Source organism: Mobula birostris, chromosome 25 (genome assembly GCF_030028105.1).
Source record: "Mobula birostris isolate sMobBir1 chromosome 25, sMobBir1.hap1, whole genome shotgun sequence".
Lineage (NCBI taxonomy): Eukaryota > Metazoa > Chordata > Chondrichthyes > Myliobatiformes > Myliobatidae > Mobula > Mobula birostris.
In genome coordinates, this window is record NC_092394.1 from 35,982,468 (window position 1) to 36,009,255 (window position 26,788).

The 26,788-nt window shown below is 41.5% G+C and overlaps 1 protein-coding gene across 1 annotated transcript; it reads left to right on the forward strand.

The window, feature by feature from the left end:
• Nucleotides 1-1,689: 1,689 nt before the first annotated feature.
• tbl2 (transducin beta like 2) lies at nt 1,690-15,586 on the forward strand. Its single transcript, XM_072243224.1, has 7 exons — nt 1,690-1,976; nt 3,973-4,103; nt 8,917-9,101; nt 9,454-9,605; nt 10,104-10,230; nt 10,518-10,670; nt 14,322-15,586. The coding sequence occupies exons 1-7, from the start codon at nt 1,859-1,861 to the stop codon at nt 14,776-14,778; spliced, it is 1,323 nt and encodes a 440-aa protein (XP_072099325.1). The 5' UTR covers nt 1,690-1,858; the 3' UTR covers nt 14,779-15,586.
• The last annotated feature ends 11,202 nt before the right edge of the window (nt 15,587-26,788 follow it).

A 26,788-nucleotide genomic window follows, 5' to 3' on the forward strand; every position in this document is an offset into this window, starting at 1 on the left:
TGATCCAGACCGTTGACTCCTTGTCTCCCTTTGGTTCCCTGTTTTCCTGTGTCCCTCGGCCTTGGTGATTAGAGGCAGTTTACTCTCGGCTGAACCGGTAGTTTATAGTCTTCGGCTATCAGCTGTTCGGGGCGAGAGTGTCTGCAAAGTCACCAAAGGTACGGCATGCCAATGTCATCTGGCTGGAGCAAGCCTGGTCTCTGCCCGAAGCCAGTGCCGGTAATTCGCCCTTCCTCACTGGAGCAACCCTGTCAAGTTACCTTGCCAAAGTGAGCCTGCAAAGTTTCCTCACCGAGGTGGGTCCGTCAGTTAACCTGTCAGAGGGAATCATGAACCACTGTCTACTGTTCTCGGGTCAAGTCGAGAGCTCGCCACTACCTGGAGGCTCCAAGTCAAGTCCTGGCTCTGGGGGCATCCACGTACTGAATCAAGTCCCGTCCCTGGCGGCATCCAAGTACTCAGTCAAGTCCTGGCCCTGGCGGTCTGTGATTCTTGTCCTACCACCCTGTCTGAATCCCTTCTCTGCCCCTCCCTCCTGAAGCCTTGCCTCACCTCGTCTGTAGCCCTTGCCTGCATCTTGGTCTAGTTCTATTGCCGGAGCTAGATAGGATCTGTCCGTTGTTGTTTTGTACTGTCCAGTCTCATGTTAGTGTCCTGTTGAATATGAGTCCCACCCAAGGAGGGGTCCCGGCTTTGTGTTCTGTGTATGTGTCCATGGTTCCATGTACATGCTCTCCTGAGACTGAGACTCCGTGTTCCCATGTTCCTCCTCTCCCTAGCCCATGTCATGTCCTTGCCTGGTTCTGGGGTCCGAGCCTGAGGCAAGACCCAGGTACTGGGTCCTTGCCCAGTCTCAGGCTCGGAGTCCATACCCTAGCCTCTTCTTGTCTCCTCTAGTTCTGGGATCCGATTCTGAGTCGAAGCCCAGACCCTTAGTCCCAGTCTAGTCGTAGTCCTGAGTCCTTGTCCAGTTCGCTATTCCTGCTCCTGCCTTGCTCTCCTGGTATCTAACAATCAACTAAATTTAATTAACCTCACAAGATGTGTCTTGCATTTGGGTCCACCCTTGCTCCCTATGCCCCCCCAGTGTGACAGGCGACGTTTCAGGACTGATGAAGGGTCTCAGCCCAAAACGTCGACCTGTTTACCTTTTTTCCATCAATGCTGCCCGGCTTGGTGAGTTCCTCAAGCGCTTAGTGTGAGTTCCATAGGTTGTGGGGACTGATCAGTGAAGGGGTGAGTGAAGTTATCCCTTCTGGTTCAAGAGCCTGATAGTTGAGGGGTAATAACTTTTCCTGAACCTGGCGCTCTGGGCTCCGAGACTCCTCTACCTTCCTTCTGACGACCGTAGCGAGAAGAGAACATTTCATTTTAGTGAGTAGAGGAGCACTGTCAAGTCGAGTTTATTGTCAAATGCACCATGCACAAACACATGAATGAAAAGCTCCTGCACAGCCGACAGCAGCCCGAATCTGCGAACGGCCACCCAGGTGCGGATCACCGGGAAATCCCACTCGCGCTTCTCTGCAGAAGGTGCCCAAAGATCTGCTTCAACCAGAACTTGAGTAGACCGGTGGAGAACGCTGGCTGTGGGTCCAGGTGACGTACCCCACCATCAGGCTGGACAACCTCCTCGGGCGGCAATGGGAGGACTCTGACCGGGAGTGGGAGGGGCGACCACGTCCCGGGTCCCGATCCGTCCCACGGAGGGACAGCCGCGACTCCCTCGGGCTCCAGCGACGTCCACGACGCGCTGACGAAAGCCCCGGTCGCTACCGCCACGTCGCCAGGCGATCGATTCCGCTCCTTCTCTCCGGCGTGCTGACGCCACACTGCCACGCGCAGCCAGTCGCCGCGAATGGAAGAGTTTGCTGCCGTCGCCCTTTCCCTGCTCCTTGGGGCGCTCGTTCTCCTCGTCTCGCTGGCGGTGACCAGGTCGCGAAAGGGCTTGCCGCAGCAGGACGACGGCAGTGACGGTAAGGGGCAGAATGGCTGGCCAGGGCTCGGGGCGTTGCAGGCGGCCGAGGCATTGAATGGAGCGGCCGGTACCGCTCCCTGGTGGCGGGAGGACTGCGCGGCGGCGACCCCAGTCATGCTCCGGGGGCTTCATTCATCTCGTTAGGAGACCCGACCGCCGAGCAAGGCCCAGCCAGATCATCCACAGATTGTACAGCACTGCGAAATCTACCACATCCCGAGGCGCTTACAGACAGAAGGTCTGACACTAACACACGAGAGACTGTAGATAAAACTTTGGAGAGGCTCAGTGGGTCAGGCAGCATCTATTGAAGGAAATGGATAGACACCCCAAACGTCAACTAGCCGTGTCTCTCCATGGACGCTGCCTGGCCCGCTGAATTCCTCCAGCGTTTTTCTTGTTGCTTCAGATTCCAGCATCCTCATTCTCTTTGTGCCTACACAAATGAGACAACTAGAGCATTACACCAAGGAATGGAGACATTTAGAGGTTGGATGGCCCACCCCTTAATTTGAGACTGGTCTTTGGTTCCAGACCCGTCTGCCCGGAGAAACGTTTCTACCCTATAAAGCCCGACCACGATCTTGTACATTTCTACGTGATTACCTCTCGGTTTTCAAAGCTTTTAGAGAGGAGGCCTCACATACTTTTTCTGTGAATGACAGATCTGTAATCCTAGGTAGTCATTAGGTGGATGATGATTAAATAGTCTGTCAGTTTAAAGGGAATGCGGGAATCAGAAGGTTGTAGCTGGGAGCTGTGTGTCATCACTGTAGGTGTGGAAAATAATATGTTTGTGAGTAATAATGTGGTTGCATAGGATAGTGATTATGGGCACATCCTAATAATCAGTCAGTATCTCTTCCTTGAATCCCCCCTACTGCTTTCAGACTCCAGTAATGATTTGCTATATCATATCTCAGCACAGTAAAGTTGGCATTTTCCTAATTGAGAACTTTCACTTCTAGTCTACATTTTCCATAACTATGTTGAACAGAATTATAATGGTTACCATCTCTTTGAAATCCATTCTGGCCAGACTTCTTTCCTTAAACTTTGAAGCATCAGAGTTGCTGATTCTATTACATGCTGCTTATTGATCCAGGGATATTTTCTTCATGTTGTGTGAACAGATAGCAGAAACACTTTCAATTAAAGTGTTCTAGGGGGGGAAATTCCCAGTCCTGACTCTAAGGAAGTGCCAAGGCCCTCGGAAATAATCTTGGTGCCCTCTTTCTTTCGGCTTCGGTACCAATGCTTTATGTTACTGTACTGTGCAAACGTCTTGGGCAGTTATATACACTGTAGCTAGTGTGTCTAAGACTTTAAGTAATTCTATGTGTTGCACTGTACTGTTGCCGCAAAAAAAACATGACATGACAAACGAGAAAATCTGCAGGTGCTGGAAATAACCAAGCAACACACACAAAATGCTGGAGGAACTCAGCAGGCTAGGCAGCATCTATGGAAAAGAGTACAGTCGACATTTCAGGCCCAGACCCTTCAGCAGGACATTGTTGATGAACATGATTATGATATGGGTCATTGTTCTGGCTGAGAGTGGGAAGGGGGCAGGAAAGCGGGATTGTAGTTGAAGAAGAGGGGGAGGGAGCAGAAAGCGTCAGAGAGACATTCTGTAATGATCCAAACCAGTTGTTTGGAATCACATGACCTTGCTCGGAGTCTCAGGGCTGAGTGTGTCTTTGCCACCCCCCCCCCCCCCCGCCTCTGGCACTTCTCCACCACTCATCCTGCATCCCTCCCATGGTGCTCCACCCTCGCCATTCCTAATGCCCTTTGCTTCCGCCAGATTTACAAACTTGCTGTCCACCCCACATTAACAAATACAGTACTGTGCAAAAGTCTTAGGCACCCTTTTAGGGCTCAAACCTTTGCTGCTGTTTATGACACAGATGCACTGATTGTTTAGCTGAACGCTTTGGTTTTAGATAGCTCTTTAGTTGGTTGCTGAACTGAAGTTTTCTTTCATTTAGAAGACAATAAAGTCAGTAATGATGCCAGTGAGAGGAATGTGGCATCAAAGAAGCAGAAGTTGCAACGTTCACGCAAAGACAAGTTACAGCAGCATGTCTTTACCCACCCGTTGCTAGCCTCGTCACTGAAGGTAAGAAGCTTTAAAGGTATGCAGCCATGCAAAATTATCAGCCTCACCAAATGTATGAGCAACAAGCTCAGTATGATCACCAAGAATTAATTAGAAAATAAGTAATTCCTATGGTTCAGTTATATGCTGCTTTTAATGTCGAAAATCAGTTCGAGGTTTACCTTAGACATTGCTGGATTCCACCCTTTTTCATGCAAAAAATGGTTTTAAGACTTATAGACAATGTAACAAATATTGCAAACCAGGGGATTTTGCAGAAATTAATTATCCCCAAAAAAATCTGAGACAAAAACAGAAAATGCTGGAGATACTCATCAAGTCAGACAACAGCTGTGAAGAAAGAAGTAAAGATAATGCTTCAAGAAGATGACATTACATTTTGTTTTTGTTTAATTACCTATGTCTCTGTAGAAGAATTTAAGATCAGGAGTCTGGTTGAGCCTCTGGCTCGTTGGTGTTGCTATGGCAAAAAGAAATAGGGTTTAACCCCGTCAGAAAATACTCCTGTGTGCTGCCAAGGGAGGTGGTGGAAGCAGATACTATAGCAGCATTTAAGACAGACACCATAGGCCGAAGGGCCTATTCTTGTACACGTGTGGTACCATTCCATGTCATGCAGAGTTCTTATTGTTTATCAGGCATGGGTTTGATCTTGACCTCCACTTCTGTCTGTGTGGAGTTGGCATCTTTTTATTGTGACTGCGCAGATTTCTCTTGTATCACCGGTTTCTGCCCACAACCCAGTATCATGCTGGTTGGTAGTTAATTGCCCCTAGTGTGGATGGCTGGAAGGATAGTTGGGGATGTTAATGTGCACAGGAAAGAGAATAATTTAGAGAAATAAGTGGGAAAATGGGGCTGCTGTGATTTCTCTCTGTGCCAGCGTTTGGTCGATGGGCCAAATAGCTTAGTTTCTATGAAAATCATAGTTTTTTCCTTTTCTGCATGTTAATGTTCATCTTTTGAATTTTTCCTAAATCTGTTTTAGTTAGTGTAAGCAAATTGCTAATGTGTGGTGGATTTTTGTCCATTCTTCATCTACTGTGGAGATCTTCTCCAAGTGGTGACCAGACTGTGCCCTTGTGAACATCTTTGGTTTAATTGACAGCTAATATTAGACTGTGCAACTCGTACTTCTGAACAGATCTTCCTCCCAGGATTGTACATATGGGTAAATAAAGATGTAACTCATAATGATCCTGGAGATGTATGTTGCATATTGTTGATAATACACTCTGTGACACCACTAGACAATAAGGCAGGAATTGTACAGTATTACATACTGATGTAACCAAAGTAAGAATTCAACAGCATTTTAACTGTAGCATTATATTTTCACATGATGTTAGAAATCTTAATTTTACTTTCGTTAACTTTGCTTTTTCTCTGTGCTTGATGGTGAAAACTGTGGTTGTTGCATTAACAACCCCTTGAGTTCCGGAACAGATATTCATGTTATTTGCACGTGTAGTATAAATTGCTTTAAACATGAAATGTGATAAAGAAATCAGGCACCATTATCTCTTCAAGGCAGTGACTTCCCAAACCCTGTAGTTGAAACTTCAAAGTTCAAAGTGTATTTATTGTCAAATTATGTATGAAGTATTCAATCCTGAGATTCATCTTCGCACAGACAGCCACGAAACAAAAAACAACTTGGAACCCATTCAAAGAGTACATGACATACCCAACATGCAAACAAATCGCAAACGGCAAAAAAAGCGAGTGAAGAGCACAGAATATAAAACATCAAACCACAGTTCAGTTCAGTTTAATGCTGTGTCGTTCGTTGACTGCAGGCTGCAGAGCCAGACCATCCCAATCAAAATCGCACAAAATAGGAATAAAGAAAGGAGTAACTAGAAACGCATCATAACATGAACTACGGAGTTCAATCCACAAACTATGTCGATTAAACCTTGCCTGAGACCCAAGACTCTGGCAGTATTGAACAAGAAGGACAGAGAGAGAGAAGGAGACCGATTTGATGCAGGCAGACGGTGCTGAACACCTGCTCTCAGCCTCATTGATTTCAATCTTGCTTGATGCTTTAATCAGTGGGGTCGGTGAGAAATGGAGGTGATCATGGGTTCGCAGCCCGTCTCAAGGCTTCTTGGCCTCCAGTCAGCACACTCTGCACCAAACCTCACCAAGCTATCATCACCAGTGAAAATGTTTTCCCCTCAGTCCTCCTACTAATTACTTAGCATTTGCTTTTATTTTCCTTTGCCATGGGAAATGTGCCTTTCTAATCCGCATTTTCCGAGTCTTCTTCATTTTATATACTCAATTCAGTCCCCCTCAGCTTTTCTTTCAAAGTAAGCATTCCTAATTCAGTCACATTTTCCAGTCCTGGCAACATCCCCTTAAATCTCCCCTCCATCCTCTTCAAAGTAAGTGGACATTTCCTGTAATAATTACTCAAAATATATCCAATTAGTAATGTGCATAGTTCTAATTTAAAATACCTATACTTATATTATCTGCTACAGCTAATAAAGAATCCCATGTGTCCTTATCTCCAGTCTGTGACCTGTTTTGAACCTTTGAGAATCTTTGGGCAATTTAAAGCTTTCTTCCTCACCCTTAGTTAATAGCTAATTTTTGTATTATCTACAAATAACATTCTGCTTCCTACATTAGGTCTAATTCATTAATATAGTAAAAAGGCAGGAGGGACCTTACTGATAAGAATCTGCCAGTCACAAAACAGCCATCAATTATTATCCTTTATTTCCTGCCATTGTGTCAGTTTTGAATCCAGTTGGCTGGTCTCCCTCGAATCACATAGACCTTTACATTTTTTGAGCAGTCTTGTGGGATCGTATCTAAAGTCTTTGTGCCAATCATTGTCCCCTCAAAAATTACAATCGAATTACTATCTGGTAAAACAAAAAAAAAAATTAAGTGCTTCATTTCTCTGAGGCTGAAGTACGCAGGTGTTTCCAATGAGTGGACAGTTGCAGAGCTGTGGGACCTGATGGCATCCCAGGGCGGGTACTCAGGAAGTGTGTGGCACAACTGGCAGCTGTGTTTACAGACATTTTTAATCTCTCCCTCTCCCAGTGTAGAGTGCCCTCCTGCTTCAAAACATCCACCATTATTCCAGTACCTAAAAAGATCAAGGTAACATGTCTGAACGACCGGTGTCCTGTCGCATTCACGTCAATAATAAGCAAATGCTTTGAGAAGGTGGTCAAGGACTACGTCTGCAGCACGCTACCTCCCACACTGGACCCCCTAAAACTTGCCTACAGACACAACCGATCTACGGATGACGCAATAGCCACAGCTCGACACACTGTCCTTGCACGTCTGGAGAAGAAGGATGCTTATGCGAGAATGCTGTTCTTGGGCTCCAGTTCAGCGTTCAACGCCATAGTTGCATCCTGGCTTGACAAGAACCTCAGAGACCTCGGCCTTCACCCTGCCTTGTGCAGCTGGATCCTGGACTTCCTGTCAGATTGCCGGCAGGTGGTAAGAGTGGGCTCCCTCACCCCTGACCCTCAACACAGGTACCCCTCAGGGCTGCGTCCTAAGCCCCCTCCTTTATTCTCTGTATATCCATGACTGTGTTGCCGTCCACAGCTCCAATCTGCTAATTAAATTTGCTGACGATACTACGTTGATTGGTCTTTTCTCAAATAATAACGAGGCAGCCTACAGAGAAGAAGTCATCACTCTGACACAGTGGTGTCAAGAAAACAGCGACTCCCTTACTGTCGCAAAAATAAGGAGCTGGTTGTAGACTACAGGAGGAATGGAGATAGGCTAACCCCTATTGACATCAATGGATCTGGGGTTGAGAGGGTGAACAGCTTTTAAGTTCCTCGGCATACACATCACTGAGGACCTCGTGTGGTCAGTACATACCGACTGTGTGGTGAAAAAGCACAACAGTGCCTCTTTCACCTCAGACGGTTGAAGAAGTTTTGCATCACTTCCTGGTATGGGAACTGTACTTCCCTCAATCGTAGGACTATGCAGGGAGTGGTGCGGACAGCCCAGAGAATGTATAAATGTGAACATCCCACTATTCAGAACATTTACACAGACAGTTGTGTAAAAGGGCCCGAAGGATCATTGGGAACCCAAGATACCCCAACCACAAACTGTTTCAGCTGCTGCCATCCGGTAAACGGTACCACAGCATAAAAGCCAGGACCAACAGGCTTTGGGACAGCTTCTTCCACCAGGCCATGAGACTGAATAATTCACACTGATACAATTGTATTTCTGTGCTATATTAACTGTCCCGTCGCACATACTATTTATCACAAATTGCTATAAATTGCACATTTCGACGAAGATGTCACATAAACATTTTTACTCCTCATGTAGGTGAAAGAAGTAAGAAATAAAGTCAATTCAATTCTTACATCTTGCCTCTGATGTAATTCTATATCTGACTGCCTCTGTAGCCTTTCTGATTGAAAAGTTTTGAGTGCTTGCTTCCATTGCTGTTTTAATCCTTGTTGCTCTCAGAGGCATTCAGGCATTCCTTCCTTTATATAATTGCCCAGTCTTAACTTTGCAATATAATGTGTATGGTATTTATTGATGTCCAAGAAAGCTAAGAAATGCTTATGAAATTGAGGAAGCATCACTAATTTTTTAAGAAGGTTAACTGCTGATAATCAGTAGCATTTTTACAATCTTGCACAATGATATTAAAACACTTAGAATGGCATTTTTCTAAATTCTTTTTTATATAAAACTTGTATGCCGATTATTAAAAGTGACACAAGTAATGCATGGCTTTTCAATTACTGATAAATATTTGTTTGAATTGAACTGTGATTTTGTTTTTAAGGGCCACAGTGGAAATATCAGTTGCCTCGATTTTAGTAGCAATGGGAAGTACCTAGCTTCTTGTGCTGATGACCGCACAGTTCGAATTTGGAGTACAAAAGATTTTCTAGAGCGTGACCATCGTTGTATGCGTGCTAACGTTGAACTTGATCATGCCTTGCATGTGTGTTTCAGCCCTGACTCCAGGTAAAATGTGGTGTATTGATGTTTGTTAAGAAGCTATTATTATACTCCTGTTCTTTTTTTTCTCCTTGTATAACTTTAGGTAGGCCTCTTAACTTTAGCAGTTGTCTGCCAAGGAAGAATATAATTTTAACTGGTCCGGATGTATCATGATGATTCACCTGCTTGGGTTCAGTAGAATGGGCACTGCCAAATGTTTTCCCTCCCAATAAATTATGCATGGTGGCAATTGTAGCCAGTTCTGAAGCTACAGTGTTTGACCATTATTATTCTGTGACGATCTGCATATCGATCTTGGGGCACCTGATATAATAGTAGTGTGTTGATGTCATTTTCTTTTTCTCTTTCACTGAAGAGCCTTCATCACATGGCTAGCAAATGAAGAAACAATCCGTGTTTTTAAAATGACAAAAAGGGATGATGGTTCATTCACGTTCACCGCTGCACCTGAAGACTTCCAAAAGAGGCACAAAGCTCCTATTGTGAACATTGGAATTGCTGAAACAGGTAGAATGCAATGATGTTCAAAGTTCACCCATTAGTTTGCTGCTTGGGCTAGGTCCAACCAGCTTTAGATTAACTTGTTGTTTGCTGGAATTAACCAAGTATTTTATTATAGTTATTTAGAAGTATTTTTCTGTTATCAATGATGTTTTGTAAATATTCGTTTCACCCCCAGCCCCACCACTTTAGCACTCACGTCTCGAAATCACTTTGTGCTGAATTCTGAACTGTGTGACAGTGATCTAGGATGACCTGCCATTCTTCTCTCCCCACAATGTCTGAAGGAATATTGTCAGTGCCTGACTAAAATTGTAGACTTGCTAATAAGGAAGTTGTATAAGTAAATCCATACGTTGGAACTCTGCAGCATTAGTGTATTTACAAGTTTCATTACCTATCAGTATGGCAATGCAACTAATAAATTTTTTCATAGTACAGCCACCTTTGTATAGAGTAAATGTACATGAACCAGACTGTAATAACTGTCAATTTCAATCTCAGGGAAGTTCATTATGTCTGCCTCCAGTGATACTACCATCCTAATCTGGGATCTGAAAGGAGAGGTTCTTGCTACAATTAACACTAATCAGATGAACAATGCTTATGCTACTGTGTCTCCATGTGGAAGGTCAGTGTCCGGCATTTTTGCTGATTGCATTTTTCAATTTTAAGTCATGGTAGGCTAGTAAATATGTGTTTCTACTACACGGAGAATAACAGTGACAAAACCTCCAGTGGTCTGATCAAACAACGTTTCAGTGCTAGTGTTCCTTGGCTGTGTTGGAGCAAGCGTTCCATTTTGTGGCATACTCACACTAATGTCACATCCTTGTTGGAATAGCTATGGCGACAGCAAATTTGTACAACTTTTGAAGACACTATTCCATGGCTTATGGTTCATTTACTTTCTTGCAGATTTGTGGCCTCATGTGGCTTTACACCAGACGTGAAAGTTTGGGAAGTATGTTTTACCAAATCGGGAGAGTTCCGAGAAGTAATGAGAGCCTTTGACCTCAAGGGGCACTCAGCTGGGGTTTACTCATTTGCTTTCTCCAATGACTCCAGACGGTGAGAACTACCTTTTGTGACCTGCAGTCTTGGCTTTGGTTTGAAGGCTAGCCTCATTTTGAATCCGTTATACTGGCATATAACCTAGGACTGTATACGTACAATTTGAGTGACCTTTTTCAGATCTTTCTTATGCTGATAATGATTAACCATTCAAGATCATTAATATTTTAAACAGAATATGGTTTAAAACCTTCATTATTTTAAGATTCTCCATTAATTAAGTAAATCAAGATAATATTACATATATTCCAGTTGCAATGAGAAACAAGGGGGAAGATAGCTGATATCTTCTGATTAAGATTTAGTTAGACATTTTTGATTTTTGTTATCCATGGGTGAGGTGCCAGAAGATAGCCCCTTCTTGTTGTTCCTTTATCAGAAGTAAATTGAAAATTCTGTTTCTGCTGTGAAGGGCAACAGGTCAAGCCAGGCAACTACACACTAGTCCCGCCACCCTACCAGGTTCCCCTTGTCCTCTCCTACCACCTCACCAGTCTCCATGTCCAGCACGTAATTCTCCGAAACTTCTGCCACCTCCAATGGGATCCCACCACCAAGCACATCTTCCCCCTCTGCTCTGCTTTCCGCAGGGATTTCTCCCCACGTGACTCCCTTATTCATTTGTCTCTCCCCACTGATCCCCCTCCTGTTGGGGTCAATTACTGTGTTTGGTGCTCCTGGTGTGGCCTCCTTTATATTGGTGAGACCCAATGTAGATTGCGAGGCTGCCAGAAAAAGTGGGACCTCGCAGTGGTCACCCATTTTAATTTCACTTCCCATTTCTATTTCGATATGTCCATCCATGGCATCCTCCACTGTCGTGATGAGGCCACACTCGGAGGAGCAACACCTTATATTCTTGACCGTCCTCTGTGCTCCCCTCCCCCTTTCTTTCTCCTTAGGCCTCCTGTCCCATGAACCTCTCCCTTCTCCAGCCTGGTATCCCTTTTGCCAATCAACTTTCCAGCTCTTAGCTCCATCTCTCCCCCTCCTGTCTTCTCCTATCATTTCGGATCTCCCACTCCCCCTCCCACTTTCAATTCTCTTACTATCTCTTCTTTCAGTTAGTCCTGACTAAGGGTCTCGGCCCGAAACATCGACTGTACCTCTTCCTATAGATGCTGCCTGGTTTGCTGCGTTCAGCAGCAATTTTTGTGTGTGCTGCTTGAATTTCCAGCATCTGCAGATTTCCTCGTGTTTGCGACCTTATATTCTGTTTGGGTTAACTTCCAACCAGCTGGCATGAACATCGATTTCTCAAACTTCCGGTGATGCACCCTACCCCCTTCACCATTTAACCATCCCCTTTTCCCTCGCTCTTCTTCTCCTCCTTGCCTGCCAATCGCCTCCCTCTGGTTCTTCTCCCCGCGTTTCTTTCTTCCATGGCCTTCTGCCTCTTATCAATCAACTTCCCAGCTCTTTCATTCCTCTCCCTCCAGGTTTCACTTACCACCTTGTGTTTCTCTCTCCCCTCCCTTTGCCTTTTAAATCTACTCCTCAGCTTTTTTTCTCCAGTCCTGCTGAAGGGTTTCGTCCCGAAATGTCGACTGCACTCTTTTCCTAGATGCTGCCTGGCCTGCTGAGTTCCTCCAGCATTTTATGTGTGTTGCTCAAATTTCCAGCATCTGCAGATTTTCTCGTGTTAGTGAAGTACATTAATAATGTTTGAGTGGTACTGTTTGAAACTCAGGCTGTTTGTAGAGGGATCACAGGGGAAATGAGAAAGGAAGTAAAAGGCAAAGGGGGAGCATAAGCGTAGACAATAGGTTGTAAGCAGTACAGTGAAACAGAGTGGGGCACAGTAAGTGGCCTTGTGCTTCCATATCTACTTAGAAATGGTGTACCGCCTGCTTACTTCCCATTTCACCACTCGTGTTTAGGGCAGCAATGAAGGTCCTCCATTTCTGTCTGATCTTGGCCAATGGTGTACCAGGGGACTGAAATCTCAGATTGTTAAATTCTTATTGAAAACAAGATGAAGCCCAAGAGTACTCCTCCATTCTATATAAAGAGGTGAAACATGAAGTGCTGAGGATTCCAGCTGTTTCTACTTTTATTTGATGTTCAGTCAGCTTGATTGAGTTTTTTGATGTGGTTTATAAGAGCAATGCAGTTGATGTGTATGTGAATTTTCGAATGGCTTCTGATAAACTGAATTTGATGTTTTAAAAATGGGTTCCAATGTAGTGTTGTTATCAAATTGACATATGAAAGGAAACAGTACTGAAGATTTTTTGGATTGGAGGAAGGCACAGCATGGTGTTTACAAAAATCTGTACTAAAGATGACTTTTTTTCTGTTAATGATTGGACTTGAGTTAGCAGGGCATATTTATACATTTGTGTTGTGCGCAAAAGTTTAGTAAACATTGTAGTGATAGACGTCAGGGAGCACAGAAGCTTAGGAAACAAAATGTGTCATCGTGGCAGATGGAATTTTATGCACAGAAGTGTGAAGTGGTACATTCTTGTAGAATAAATGAGGGAAGGCAATATGATCCAAAGAGAGCAGATACAAACAGGGTGTGAAATAGGGGTGCATGTATCTTTTAAGGTGGCAAGAATGTTAAGAAAGGAGTTATTTTTAAAGTACAAATATTACTAGAGTGCAAATATAATGAATTTTTATAAAGCACAAAGAAGCCACAACTATTGTGTTGTTTCCATTGCTGGATACTGCTCTTTGGGGAAGATGTGAAGGCTTGGGGTGCAGAAAATGGTTACTTGAATTGTTCCAAAGCAGAGGGGATTTATTTAATGGCTGATCTATAGATGCTGGTATTCACTTTGGAACGGAATGATTGAGGGGAAATTTGGTAATACTCACTTTCATCACGACCAAGATAAAGAAAACAAAAGGAAACTGTTCTTATTGGTGGTAGATTTGAAAACCAGAGGGCACAAGTTTAGAAAGGCTGGCAAAAAAATCCAAAGGAGACAGAACACTGATTATTTTTTCTTGCTTTGGATAAGAGAGTCATCCTAACATACTAAGAAGAGCCTTGTTGGGTGAAAGAATCAAAGGAAACAGGACCTTCCCTGGTTGCAAATGCTGGACTTATTTAACAGCCTGAGAATGAGTGTTTCAGAGACTGGTGAGGTGAATTTGCAGGCTGGTGCAGGGCTGCAGGCATCTTCTGCCAGTTGAGAACTTGTTTGGTGCTGCATTTCTGACTTGCAAACCATCTGAATTGCGAACAGTTCACAGGAATGGAACCCTGCCATAACCTGGGAGGTCCTATAATATCAGTTACCTACCTATAGTGTGTCTTCTTCCTGCCACAGCTCTGCATATTTGAACTTTGGGTACATAATGTATTTGGTTGGCTACTTCCATTTATTTTTTGCAGTTGGTTATTGAAACACATTTGAATGGTGCCAAGAGCAGCTTGCTTGCTATCAAATTTTGGTGTTTCAGTTAATGAGATCTCAAAAAGAATATAAACAGTGTACAATTTTAGCTGGTGATTTGGAAGTGAGTGATTAACTGGTTAGAAAAGCAATGAGCTTATGGGCTGGAATTTTTTAAAATGGAAGTTAATATTTCATCAGGATTCTTACTACTATGGAATCAAATCTTAAGTATAATTTAAAAATAATATAGATTATGTTAATTAATTTTAACAATTGTTCATTGTTTCCTGACCAGAATGGCAACAATCTCTAAAGATGGCACCTGGAAGCTGTGGGACACCGATGTTCAGTACAAGCAGCAACAGGACCCGTACTTGTTGTTGACCATGAAATGTGATGTTTCTGATTCCAGCCGAATCGCTCTTTCTCCTGACGCCAGGGTGGTAGCTATATCGAATGGCTTCAATATTACGATGCACAATGCCAAGACAGGCAGTCAAGAAGAAGAATTTCTCAACATGCACGGGGAGGAGATTGCTGACCTGGCTTTTGATATTAACAGTAGGTTTTTGGTTTCTTGTGGTGATCGTGCTATCCGGGTCTTCCACAATGTGGTGGGTTACCGAGCAGTTATTGAAGAAATGGAAGGCAGACTAAAGAAAGCAACAACAGATGCAATGCGGGAGAGGTTGCAGCAGCAGATTGATGATGCAAAGAGCGCATTGGATGTGATTTATGCAAAGAAACAATAACACTAGCAAACTGGGTTGACTTCCATTTCCTGTGCTACTGGGTCTCTAGGCTCAGTTGAATGTTTATGACTTCACTTCAATATTTTTTTGTAACACAATGTGGATGCAATATTCCTTGCCATTAGATTCCAGCTATCAGGTCTCAACAACCATTGGATTTGATGTGTGGATTTAATTTCAACCTGTTTTGGCTGGAGCAGAATATCCATAAATGAGAATATATAAATTTTCAAATTTTGTACTTGGTCTTTTATTGTTTTGTTACACATCAACAACTGTCACTATTGTGCAGTGGTGCTGTATTGAGCCTAGAAAATGCGAAATTCTTTAAGGACTTTTGAATAGTTACAGATTTTAATATTGTGTTGGAGTGATGAAGGTTCAAAATGTAGAATTGTGCAGAAACTACCAGCATTTTTCAATGAATCAAAATTAAAATGCTGCAGATGTGTAAATCCGAAAGAAAAATACTCAATTTCTCAGGCTAATAATTTAAAATTATTAGCCTGGCCAGTTGTGTGTTTAAGTTTGGAATCTAGAAATGTATCTCCGGTTTGCTCTGATAAAGGTACCATGTAGTACCTTTATACAGTAATAGACCAATGTAGTAGCTGCAGGGTATTTCACTCCAGTACTGAAACTTTGTTCCATTTGTTTGGGTTTATGTTAACTTTCATGATCCTGATGTCAGATTCACAATGTTTGTGGTTTGAAATTTTTGGATTTGTTTGGTTCAGTGCTGTTATGTTTAATTTGTATCTCGTGAAGTTCATTATTTTCAATTATTAAAAATGTTAATCAGCAAGAAGCTGCAACTTTTGGTCTCTGAATGCAACTAAATCAAAGTAACCAAGTCCTGGATTTATCTGACTTGTCTGTGATAGGGTGAAGCTTTTCAGTTATTTATGCAGAACACTATGACTTAGACAAAGTGATGAAGGGTAGTCTTCACATAAAAGGATGTAATTGACTTCAATGTTCATGCTGGTACTGTATTTAAACATGCACAGTCATTACAAGAAGCTGCTTTGTAATATTCAGTTTAGCCCCAGAGGTGATTGATCCCTTGCTTTCATGGCTTTGTTTGTTTTCTTCGCTGAGAATGCTGGGGGTTGGACACGTACTGGCAATTCACCAAGTGAATACATTTAATGTAATCACTCATACTTTAAGCTCTTTGTGGTGTTTCCACCTAGCACCTCAAATAAGCAAATTGGAATGATCAATAGTCAATATATATGTGTTGTAAACTACAAGTGCCACTATGAGAGAAATTTGAATTCTGATTGTTGGCTTTTAATGGTGGTTGAATGTTTCAGTAATGAAAACAAGACAAGTGGCTTGAGGTTTTATTTATTGGTTAAAACAAAAAAGCCCTATTTTGCACCACTGAAATATTTAAAAGTGTAATCATTAACAATTTGTACAAAGTAATACTCCCAGAAACAGTAATGTGATATTGTTAAGATGATCTGTTTTATTGATGTAAATTAAAGGGAAAGAATTGGTTTGGGCACCGGGGATGGCTGTTCATCTTCAGAGAAGACTATGGGCTCTTTAACGTTCACATAAGGAGTTGAACAGAACTCAGTTTAATGACTGATCTGAAAGATTGCACCTCTGATAAAGTACAGCACTACTTGGCTTCTGCTTTATATTTTTGTGTTGAAATCTCTGGAGTGGAACTTGAACACACAGCTTTCTTCTTTAAAGATAAAATTTCCAACTAAGTCATATCTGATATGCACATACAATTTTATAACAAGTTAATAATTTATCTTCACTGCTTTTCCATATAGCTTATCTCTGTACACCTGTGATCTGTTTTATAGCTGCCTTCACCTTTTTCCAATGCTTTTCATTGTTTAGTCCTTTGCTGACCAGAATTGGTGCTCAAAATTTGATTTACAGTATTTAGAACAATGTAAAGCATCCTTTAATTTTGATGCTCTTGTATGATAAATTGTAATTGAATCAGGCTTTATTTTACTAGGGACAGTGTTTGTGGTCATGTTTCTTTCTACAGTGTTAATCATTATTTGGGTTAATAGCAGATGGAGACTCAAATAATTTCACATTTCCTTAAATAACAAAGCTACTTCAATGTGACAGATGTCATCAACTGTGTATAGTTAATGAGCATATGATGCCTCCATCTTCAGCCTTCTGCTAGGTCAGAGTTGGAGCAGCCTGGTTTGCAGTAGGGGCCAGAATTCATACTGGCAGCCTGATTTTTATTAAAACAAAAGTGCGTCTTCTTTCCAGCAGGCTGATTGGATTGCAGCCTGCTATCCCAAACAGAAAATGTATTGGGTTTGATCCCACACGTGGCCTGTGCGTTAGTTCAGTAGTGCCTTCAGCGTGGTCCACATGATGGACCCGCTGGAGGTTTCAGCTCTTCGGTCCTTCTGCAAAGTGAAGCAGTCTGTGAGTCAGAACCAGACCTCGGGCAGCAGAACCTGAGGCTTTGAACACAGCTCTGTCCTGATGGGTTTTGGCAGCCACCTGCTGCCAAGTATTTTCATCCTTTGTAGATTTTAGAGATGTTCAGAGAAATTTTAAGAACTGTTTGGATTTAAGGTAAATTAAAATAATTAAATTTGTTTTAATTTAAAGTTTAATGTATTTTGACTATGTGAAATAAAAATAAAGAAAAACTTGATATAAACTTTTTAATGTGTGGCTAGGGTGAATGCCAAATGGGCAGATATTGAAGTGGATTTACCCTCTTGGCTTGGTGTGATCTGGTACTCGAAGTGAGTCCAGTAGTTGAGCAGGAGGTCAGATACAGCATCCTTTCCAGCACCTCCTCTTTGCAATGTACAAATGTAGATGTTGATAAGTGTTGAACATCAGAGGGATCTCCAACTGCCTGTATTGGAATTTGGCCCAGTTCAATGGAACTTGCTGCAAAATGCCAGCTGGAGCAGAAATTTTACAGCCAATCTATAATTGTCATGAATGTAGTGGTTAATTGCAACAGATGATGAAACTTGAATACAGTATCTTAAAACATTTTTGTAAAGTTTAGTATAACTTAGGTGCCAGATTTGAAATCTTGTGAATTCAAGAGATTCCTACCTTCATTAAATGGCAAAGATAATAATTAAGATTATACTTAAAATAGGAAATAGACTGTGTATTTATAATAAACATTAACTGGAATTACAAAATGGTCCAAAATACAATAAATTATGTAATGTGGAGAAGTACCTAAACCAATTGGGGAGTAGTAGGATTCCACGCACCGGAATGAGATAAGTGACCAGAATTTTGTTTTTACTTTGGTTAGGGTTTAACTTATTTAAACTTCTGTTATGAGAAAGCAGGTTCACAGGTTTGGTAAGTGAGACAGAAGACACTGATTATGAATAAGCATATTAACCATTTATTTACAGAAAAACAGTAAAATATTCGACCAAACATATAAGCCACCCTAAGTTACAAAAGCTACAATACTGAACATTCAGTAACACTTCATACTCAACAGGTATCTCATTAAGTCTCCACAAGTTACACAGCTACAAAACTGAACATTCAACGAACAGATATTTAGCTAAGAGTGCGCGTGGGTCCTCCTATATCTGGAGCACACTTTCCCAACGTTCTTCAGCACTGGTCACAACCTCCATGTGAAGGTGAGTAGCACACAAAGCAACCAACAGGAAAGAGCTGTTGCATTTTTCAAACAGGCTGGTTGATGACTGGCACAGCAAAAGTAGCTTTGGACTGACAAGTGAACTAAACTTTCAGATTACAATTTACCATAGTAAAGAGAAATCTCCATTTACTAGCTCTATGCACAATAAAGTTGTATCTTTTGAAACGCAGCAATGAATGACAAAATATTTTCTTGCACAGAGAAACTACAATCAGCAGTGAGTTTTTACTGAATTTCCATGCATTGCATATTGACATGGTAATTGCCAATGAGGGTGAAAAATTAAATGGGATTATTATAGAAGTAATATAGCTTTATTGCAAGATAAACCTTTTGGAAAGCACAATAAAGGGCAAAATACACAACTGGGCAACCTAGTTGGATGCACAGGCTTAAACTCAGAAATTACCTTAGGCTTTTTTTGTATGCTAGTGTGTTATGAAGGAGAGTGCTATCAATGGTCTGGGGGGAGAAAAGACCATATTGGTGTCTGAGAGAGTCATAGAAACAGGGCCTTTGCCACACTGACGATCGTGCTTGTACCCACTAATCCCATTTTACAAATAGCACATAGAACAGAACAACATTGGTCATTTGGTGTGCAAATCTTGATGACAATTTATACAAAATGCCCTACTGTGTATCTTCCATATGCTTACGTTCCCTTCATATCCCCTCTTGTGCTCCACCAAGCTGCCTGATTCCAATACCATTACTGGTAACCTATTCCAGGCACCAACCATTCACTGCTTTCCATACTATAAAAGATATTTTTTAAACTGCCCCTCACATCACCATTAAACTTTCCCTCTCTACCGTGGCCTCTAGCATTTTGACATTTCCACCCTGGGGAAAAAATTCTAACTGTTTACCTACCTTATCTATGCTTCTTGTAAGTAAAAAAAACACCTTTATCAGGTCTCCGCTTTGCCTCAGATGATGACTGTCCAGCCTCATGCTCTCTAATACAGGTAGCAACCTGGTAAATTGCTTCTGCACCTTCTCTGCAGTTTCAATATCCTCCATTTACTGGGGTGACCAGAATAACATGCGTGTACTCTGGCAAGTGTAGTTTGGCTAAGGTTTCCTGCATTAATTCCATATCTCTCTGCCCTGCTGACTTTAAGTATTGTCCATATGCCTGTTAAATGTTGGAACTATTCCCTTGCCACTATCTCTAGGAGGTCATTCCTGATAACCAACTACTCTCAGTGAAAAAAAATTTGCCTCTCCAATCCCCTTCAGACCTCCACCCTCTCACCTTAAACCTAGTCCATCCTGTTTTAGATATTGACTATTTACCCTGTTTATGCTTCCCATAATTAATTAACTATTGAGATATGGCATGGAATAGGTCTTTCTGGCCCTTTTGAGCCATCAATCCCTTGATTTAAACCTAGCCTGACTGCGGGACAATTTACAATGATTAATTAATGTACCAACTGGTATTTCATTAGACTGTGGGAGGAAACCCATGCCATCACAGGGAGAAAGTACAAAGTCTTTTCTGCTGTGTCACCTCTCAGCCTCTTTTGCTCCAGGGAAACAGACTGAGGTTATTCAATCCCTTTGCAATTCAAGCCTTCCAATCCAGGCAGCAGACTTAAAAGTCTTTTCTGCACCAGTTCACCCTTAATCACATCCTTCCTACATTGTGGCATACAGATCTACACATGATACTCCGTGCCCAATCTAACCAACATCCTGTAGTGTAAAATGATGTCCAAGTTCTACTCAGTGCCTTAATTGGGGAAGGCAAGCATGTTATATGACTTCTTCCTCATCCTGCTGATGTTGCCGCTTTTGGAGAACCGAAGTCTCTATGTTGGGCTCTGTTTATGTCCTGCCCTAGTTTAATTTCCCAAATGCATCACTTTGCATTTCATTTGCTATTCCTTTGTCCAATTTTCCTAGTTGATCTAGATTCCATTTAACCTTAGTCTCTCTCCTTCACTGTCCACTCTGGTAGATTTTGGTGTTATCTGTAAACTTCCTAATCATTTCACCTGCATCCTCATCCAAATTATTAATATATATGCAACATCAAGTGACCTAGCACTGATCCCTGCAGCATACCACTGGTTACAGGCTTTCAATCTGAAAAACAATCTTCGCCTATACCTTGGATGACTGTAGCAAATGGATTTTCAAAGCGGATAGCTGTTCCTTCTGCAGGTCAAGCAATGACTTCAAAGCAGAAAATTATCTTTGAGGTTTCCAGAGCTGTTTTTGACTGAAATTTTCACTGGTGTTGAATTTGCGGAATTGCCCAGAGAAAATGGAATCAGGCACGTCGCATAGCTGCAAGTTTTATTGATCTAGAGATGCAGCATGGAACAGGATCTTCTGGTTCATTGAGTTGTGCTGCCCAGCAACCCACTATTCAACACTAGCCTAGTCACGACAAACTACAGTGACCAATTAACCCACTAACCAGTACGTCTATGGATTGTGGGAAGAAACTGAAGCACCTGGAGGAAACACATGTGGTCATGGGGACAGCGTACAAACGCCTTACAGATGGCGCCAGAATTGAACTCCGAACTCTAACACCCTGAGCTGTAATAGCCTGGCACGAACTGCTATGCTGACAAAGTTGATCATTTTCAAACAATTTGTCAGAAAGGGCAGGGCAGGGTAGATTATGGAGATACAAGAAACGGCAGATGCTGGAATCTGTACCAAAAAACAAGGTACTGCAAGAACTCAGTGGGTCAGGCAGCATCTGTGGTAGGAAACAGACAGTTGACAATTCAGAAGCAAACAACAGGAATTCTGCAGATGCTGGAAATTCAAGCAACACACATCAAAGTTGCTGGTGAACGCAGCAGGCCAGGCAGCATCTCTAGGAAGAGGTGCAGTCGACGTTTCAGGCCGAGACCCTTCGGTTAGTCCTGACGAAGGGTCTCAGCCTGAAACGTCGACTGCACCTCTTCCTAGAGATGCTGCCTGGCCTGCTGCATTCACCAGCAACTTTGATGTGTGTTAGTTGACAATTCAGGTTGAGATCCTTCATCTGGACTGAAAGGGCAAGGAGCTTTCAGTCTCCCCTTCACATTTTTTGACCTAATGAAACTAAGAAGGATAAAAGAAGATGAAATTGAGACAAGACTGCACATTTCTAATTCACTAATGGAATGTGCCATGTGCAACTATAGAGCAGACACCAGCAGAGTTATTGATGAGTGGACCAGTAAGAGCACGTTTAGATTGGGTGAACCCAGATGTTCCTCGTAACTGAAGCAATAGGCAGAATTTCAAATCTTTTCATCTTAGTTATTTATTTTTATTGTGATACAGTGCAGAGTCAGCCCTTTAAGCTACTGTATGTCATTCCCTGATTTAATCCTAGCTTTATCGTGGGACAATTTATAATGACCAATTAACCTACCAACCGGTAGGTCTTTGGACTATGGGAGGAAACTGGAACACCTGGAGAATACCCAGGCAGTCACGGGGAGAACGTACAAACTTCTTGCAGGCAGTGGCGGGAATTGAACCCAAGTTGCCTGTACTGTAAAGCATTGTCCTAACCACTACACTATCATTCTGCCCATCTTCTTGTAAATGATCTGTTGCACATACCATGAGGAGGCTCGTCAATTGGCCCCTGGTATTTTAAAGCATCAGCAAACCTATACCAGCTACTGTAAGCCACTGTCACCAAATGAGGATTTGCTGGAACCAGGAGTTTCCTTGCTCGCTATTGAGCCTGATGTCATGGAGAGCAAATTATTTGAATAGTGGTGTTCAAGAACAATCTGAGATGCTGCGTGTGCTATGAGAAAGCTGCAAGATTAAACTTGTAAATATGGAAATTCTACTGACTTGCCATGTGCTAAATTTAACTTGTTTTTAATCCACATTTGCCCATGAAGAGGTGTGATAATCTTATGAGTCTAGCTTCCTTTAGAAATGTGCTTGTATTGCAGTTAAGGCCCTCTAGTGGTCAGATAATGACAAAAAAAATAATATTGTTTGCACAGGGAAAGCAGGCCAACTATTACAAGAATATGAAAGATTTTCACTCAGTTTGTATTTACTTCATAGTGCTGTTCACTTTTAAAGATTTTATTTTGCCAGTATTTAGCAATAACACATATTATGCATGTATATGCCACTGGCATAGTTAATTGCACTAGGCAGCAAAGATTTTGCTTTGTGAATACATTTGGGTGTATCTTATGGATTATGAAAATTGCCATGAAATTTCCCTATCATGCATCATTTTTTTAAAAAATCGCCTATATTTGTTATTTCAATTCATACTTCAGAATAACTGATGCCAAGATTAAGGAAGGCATTTGGTCCACAAATCAAACAGGTCATCAATTACAGGCCATTCGAAGAACTTCTGGTGGGACCAGAGAAAATCACATGGAAGGCATTCAAGGAACTTGTTGAGAATTTTCTTGGCAACTGCAGAGCACCAAACTACATACACTTGGTTGACAACATGCTTCAAGCATACAATCCATGAAGTGCAACAGGTCACTGAAGATTCATTTTCTGCATTCCCATTTAGATTTATTCCCTTCAAATCTTGGTGATGTCAGTGACAAGCATGGTGAAAGGTTTCACCAGGACATTGTGATCATGGAGAAACGGTAACTGGGCAACTGGAATCCATCAATGCTGACTGATAATTGTTGGACACTTAAGTGGGAAGTCTTAGAAACTGATGAAAATCACCAATAGAACATTTTTAGCTTAGTTGAACGATTGCAAAGCATTAGCACCGATATGCAATTAAACACATTATATTCAATAACAGTTAATTTCTTGTTTATCCAAATTCCCACGTGATACAAGTAGTCTGAAATTATATTTGTGTACGGCTTCAAGTGGTCTATCATAAACCAAAAGAAAATTCTAAGGAAGTAATGCTTTAGAAAATATATGTTGTCTAGTGTTGTTTTATTAAAAATCAGAGGATTTCAGCTCTTGATATTCTTTCTGAGTGTAGCACAATATAAATTCCAAATTGATGTAGGTTTCATTTAGTCATTAAGAGTATTGTGTATCAAACTGAACTTCAAAAAAACGATGGTTTCTCATTTTGAATCTCTGTAGTCATAGTCACAAAGGATATTCACCAGCATTCTTTAAAAGGATCCTCATGTATCCAGACAAATATTTGGTTAGTCTTTTGAGACTTCTGAGATGCAGGGCTTAGTTCTGACTGTGAGCTGCTTTAGTTAACTTTTTAAATGTTACAATCCTCTCAATGTCGGTACGTTTCTGAGTTGCTGTGAGAGTTGGATGCTGAGGCGGAGCTGAGCTATGACAGTAGAACTGCAAAGTCTGATTAGACGTATTTCCTGTCACCAAGCAACCTGGACAAGCGCACAGTCTTTTCCTCAGCTGCTATCAGACTATTGCATGGTTCCTGGTATGACAAGATGGACTCTTGACCTGACAATCTACTTTATTATGACCTCGTACCATATTGTTTACCTACCCTGCACTTTCTCTGTAGCTGCTAAACTTCATTCTGCACTCTGTGTTTTTGTTTCATCTTACAATACCTCAATGCACCGTGTTAGATCCGATCTGTATGAACAGAATGCAAGACAAGCTTTTCACTGTACCTTGATACATTTGATAATAATAAACCAATGCTAATTCCACTTTATGAAGAAAATGGGAAAAAAAAACATTCTTTTAAATGGCTCTCCTTTTGGGGTACCCACAATAATATCCAGAAGAATAATTCTTGAAGATTTGAGGATAATCCTGAAGAAGGGCAGATAATATTTAGAAAGTAAGTTAATTGTACAACAAAAAAGCAGACTTCACATATTCACAAAAAATACCAGAAATTTTCAACAAATATGGCCTGAAGTTCTTAATAACAGCAAAATAATTGGCATTTGTTGATAGAACTAACTACCTCTTTTTCTCTTCTGCCAATCAAGACCTTGGAATATTCAGTTCACAAGCTATTCATGCTTTGCATTCATGTTTCCCGACTGTCTATTGGATCATGTTCATTTATTTCTATGTGTACCAGCAATTCTTCTATCTTGTTACTATTGCTTGATGCTTCAATGCTTTATTGGATGAGGTGTACCTGTGGGGTGTCTGAGTTCTTAATGATGTTCTTAATTACTGTTGTCCAATCTGAAAAATGAACTCAGTATGTGGAGTATAATTCCCTTAAAGTAATCATTCCCAAATGCCACAGTTTTAAAAATAATTTAAAATAGATTTTTTAAATCTTTGGTTTGCGATATTTCAGCTACTATGTTAATTTTGTGTGGTTTTCCTCATTGTTGTTCTCTCTGAAAAATTAGATTGAAAGTAAGAACTTTTTACCTACTGTTCTGTGAACTATGGTTGACTACTCAGCCGAAATAATGACATTACTGTTGTTGACTGCCCAGGATTAAGCCGAGAATTAACACTGGGAAAAGTTACCAATTTTCTTTGACTTTGGTGACACATTTTGATACTTCACCCTGACTGCAACTTCTAGGTTAGTGCTTCTGTTTTAGACCTTCAGTTAGAACGAGGAGGTAGTGTGAAATAGAGTAGGAAGAGGTGGAAAAGCAAAACATAAGCTCACAAATCCAGGAACAAAATAATATAATGCTCTGTAATGTGCTGAAGTGTCAACCAGAATGAAATGGTGAAAGTGATGGTGGAACCTATAATGTCAAACATAAAAGAGATGGTATTTTGCTCTCTAAATGTGGACAATGAGGAATAAAAAATTGATGGAAAGGGAAAGGTGAAAAACTGGCATGGTAGTTGTTTTGACCAAGTTTGCTGGGTGAAATTAAGGTTAGTATCAAGAACCCACATCAGGCCATCTTTGGTGTTCTGTTGTGAATTCCCACACCAGATGATAACACATCCCTTTCTCAAAACACTGTAAAAGCACAGACCCATTCTACAAACCCCATTTCCAGAAAAGTTGGGATATTTTCCAAAGTGCAATAAAAACAAAAATCTGTGATATGTTAATTCACGTGAACCTTTATTTAACTGACAAAAGTACAAAGAAAAGATTTTCAATAGTTTTACTGACCAACTTAATTGTATTTTGTAAACATACACACATTTAGAATTTGATGGCTGCAACACACTCAACAAAAGTTGGGACAGAGTTAAAATAAGATTGAAAAGTGCACAGAATATTCAAGTATCAGTTCAAAAGGAACGTTTCTCAATGAAAGATTGCAGAGAATGTAGGTCTTTCAACATCTATTGTACATAATATTGTGAAAAGATTCAGAGAATTCAGAGACATCTCAGTGCGTAAAGGGCAAGGTCGGAAACCACTGTTGAATGCGTGTGATCTTCGAGCCCTCAGGCGGCACTGCCTAAGAAACCGTCATGCTACTGTGACAATTATAGCCACCTGGGCTTGGGGGTACTTTGGAAAACCATTGTCACTCAACACAGCCCGTTGCTGAATCCAGAAATGCAACTTGAAACTATTACGCAAGGAGGAAGCCATACATCAACTCTATGCAGAAACGCCAGCGAGTTCTCTGGGCCCAAGCTCATCTCAGATGGACGGAAAGACTGTGGAACTGTGTGCTGTGGTCAGATGAGTCCACACTTCAGCTAGTTTTCGGAAAAAACGGGCGTCGAGTTCTCCATGCCAAAGATGAAAACGACCATCCAGATTGTTATCAGCGAAAGGTGCAAAAGCCAGTATCTGTGATGGTATGGGGGTGCATCAGTGCCCACGGCATGGGTGAGTTGCATGTATGTGAAGGTACCATTCACTCTGAGGTGTATATTAGGGTTTTAGAGAGACATATGTTGCCATCAAGGCGACGTCTCTTCCCGGGACGTCCATGCTTATTTCAGCAGGACAATGCCAGACCACATTCTGCACGGGCTACAACAGCATGGCTTTGTAGGCACAGAGTACGTGTGCTTGACTGGCCTGCTGCCAGTCCAGATCTATCTCCTATTGAAAATGTATGGCGCATCATGAAGAGGAGAATCAGACAATGGAGACCACAGACTGTTGAGCAGCTGAAGTCTTATATCAAGCAAGAATGGACAAAATTTCCAATTGCAAATCTACTACAATTAGTATCCTCAGTTCCAAAACGATTAAAAAGTGTTATTAAAAGGAAAGGTGATGTAACACAATGGTAAACATGCCTCTGTCCCAACTTTAGTTGAGTGTGTTGCAGCCATCAAATTCTAAATATTTGTATGTTTGCAAAATACAATTAAGTTGGTCAGTAAAACTATTGAAAATCTTTTCTTTGTACTTTTGTCAGTTAAATAAAGGTTCACATGAATTAACATATCACAGATTTTTGTTTTTATTGCATTTTGGAACATATCCCAACTTTTCTGGTAATGGGGTTCGTACATTGC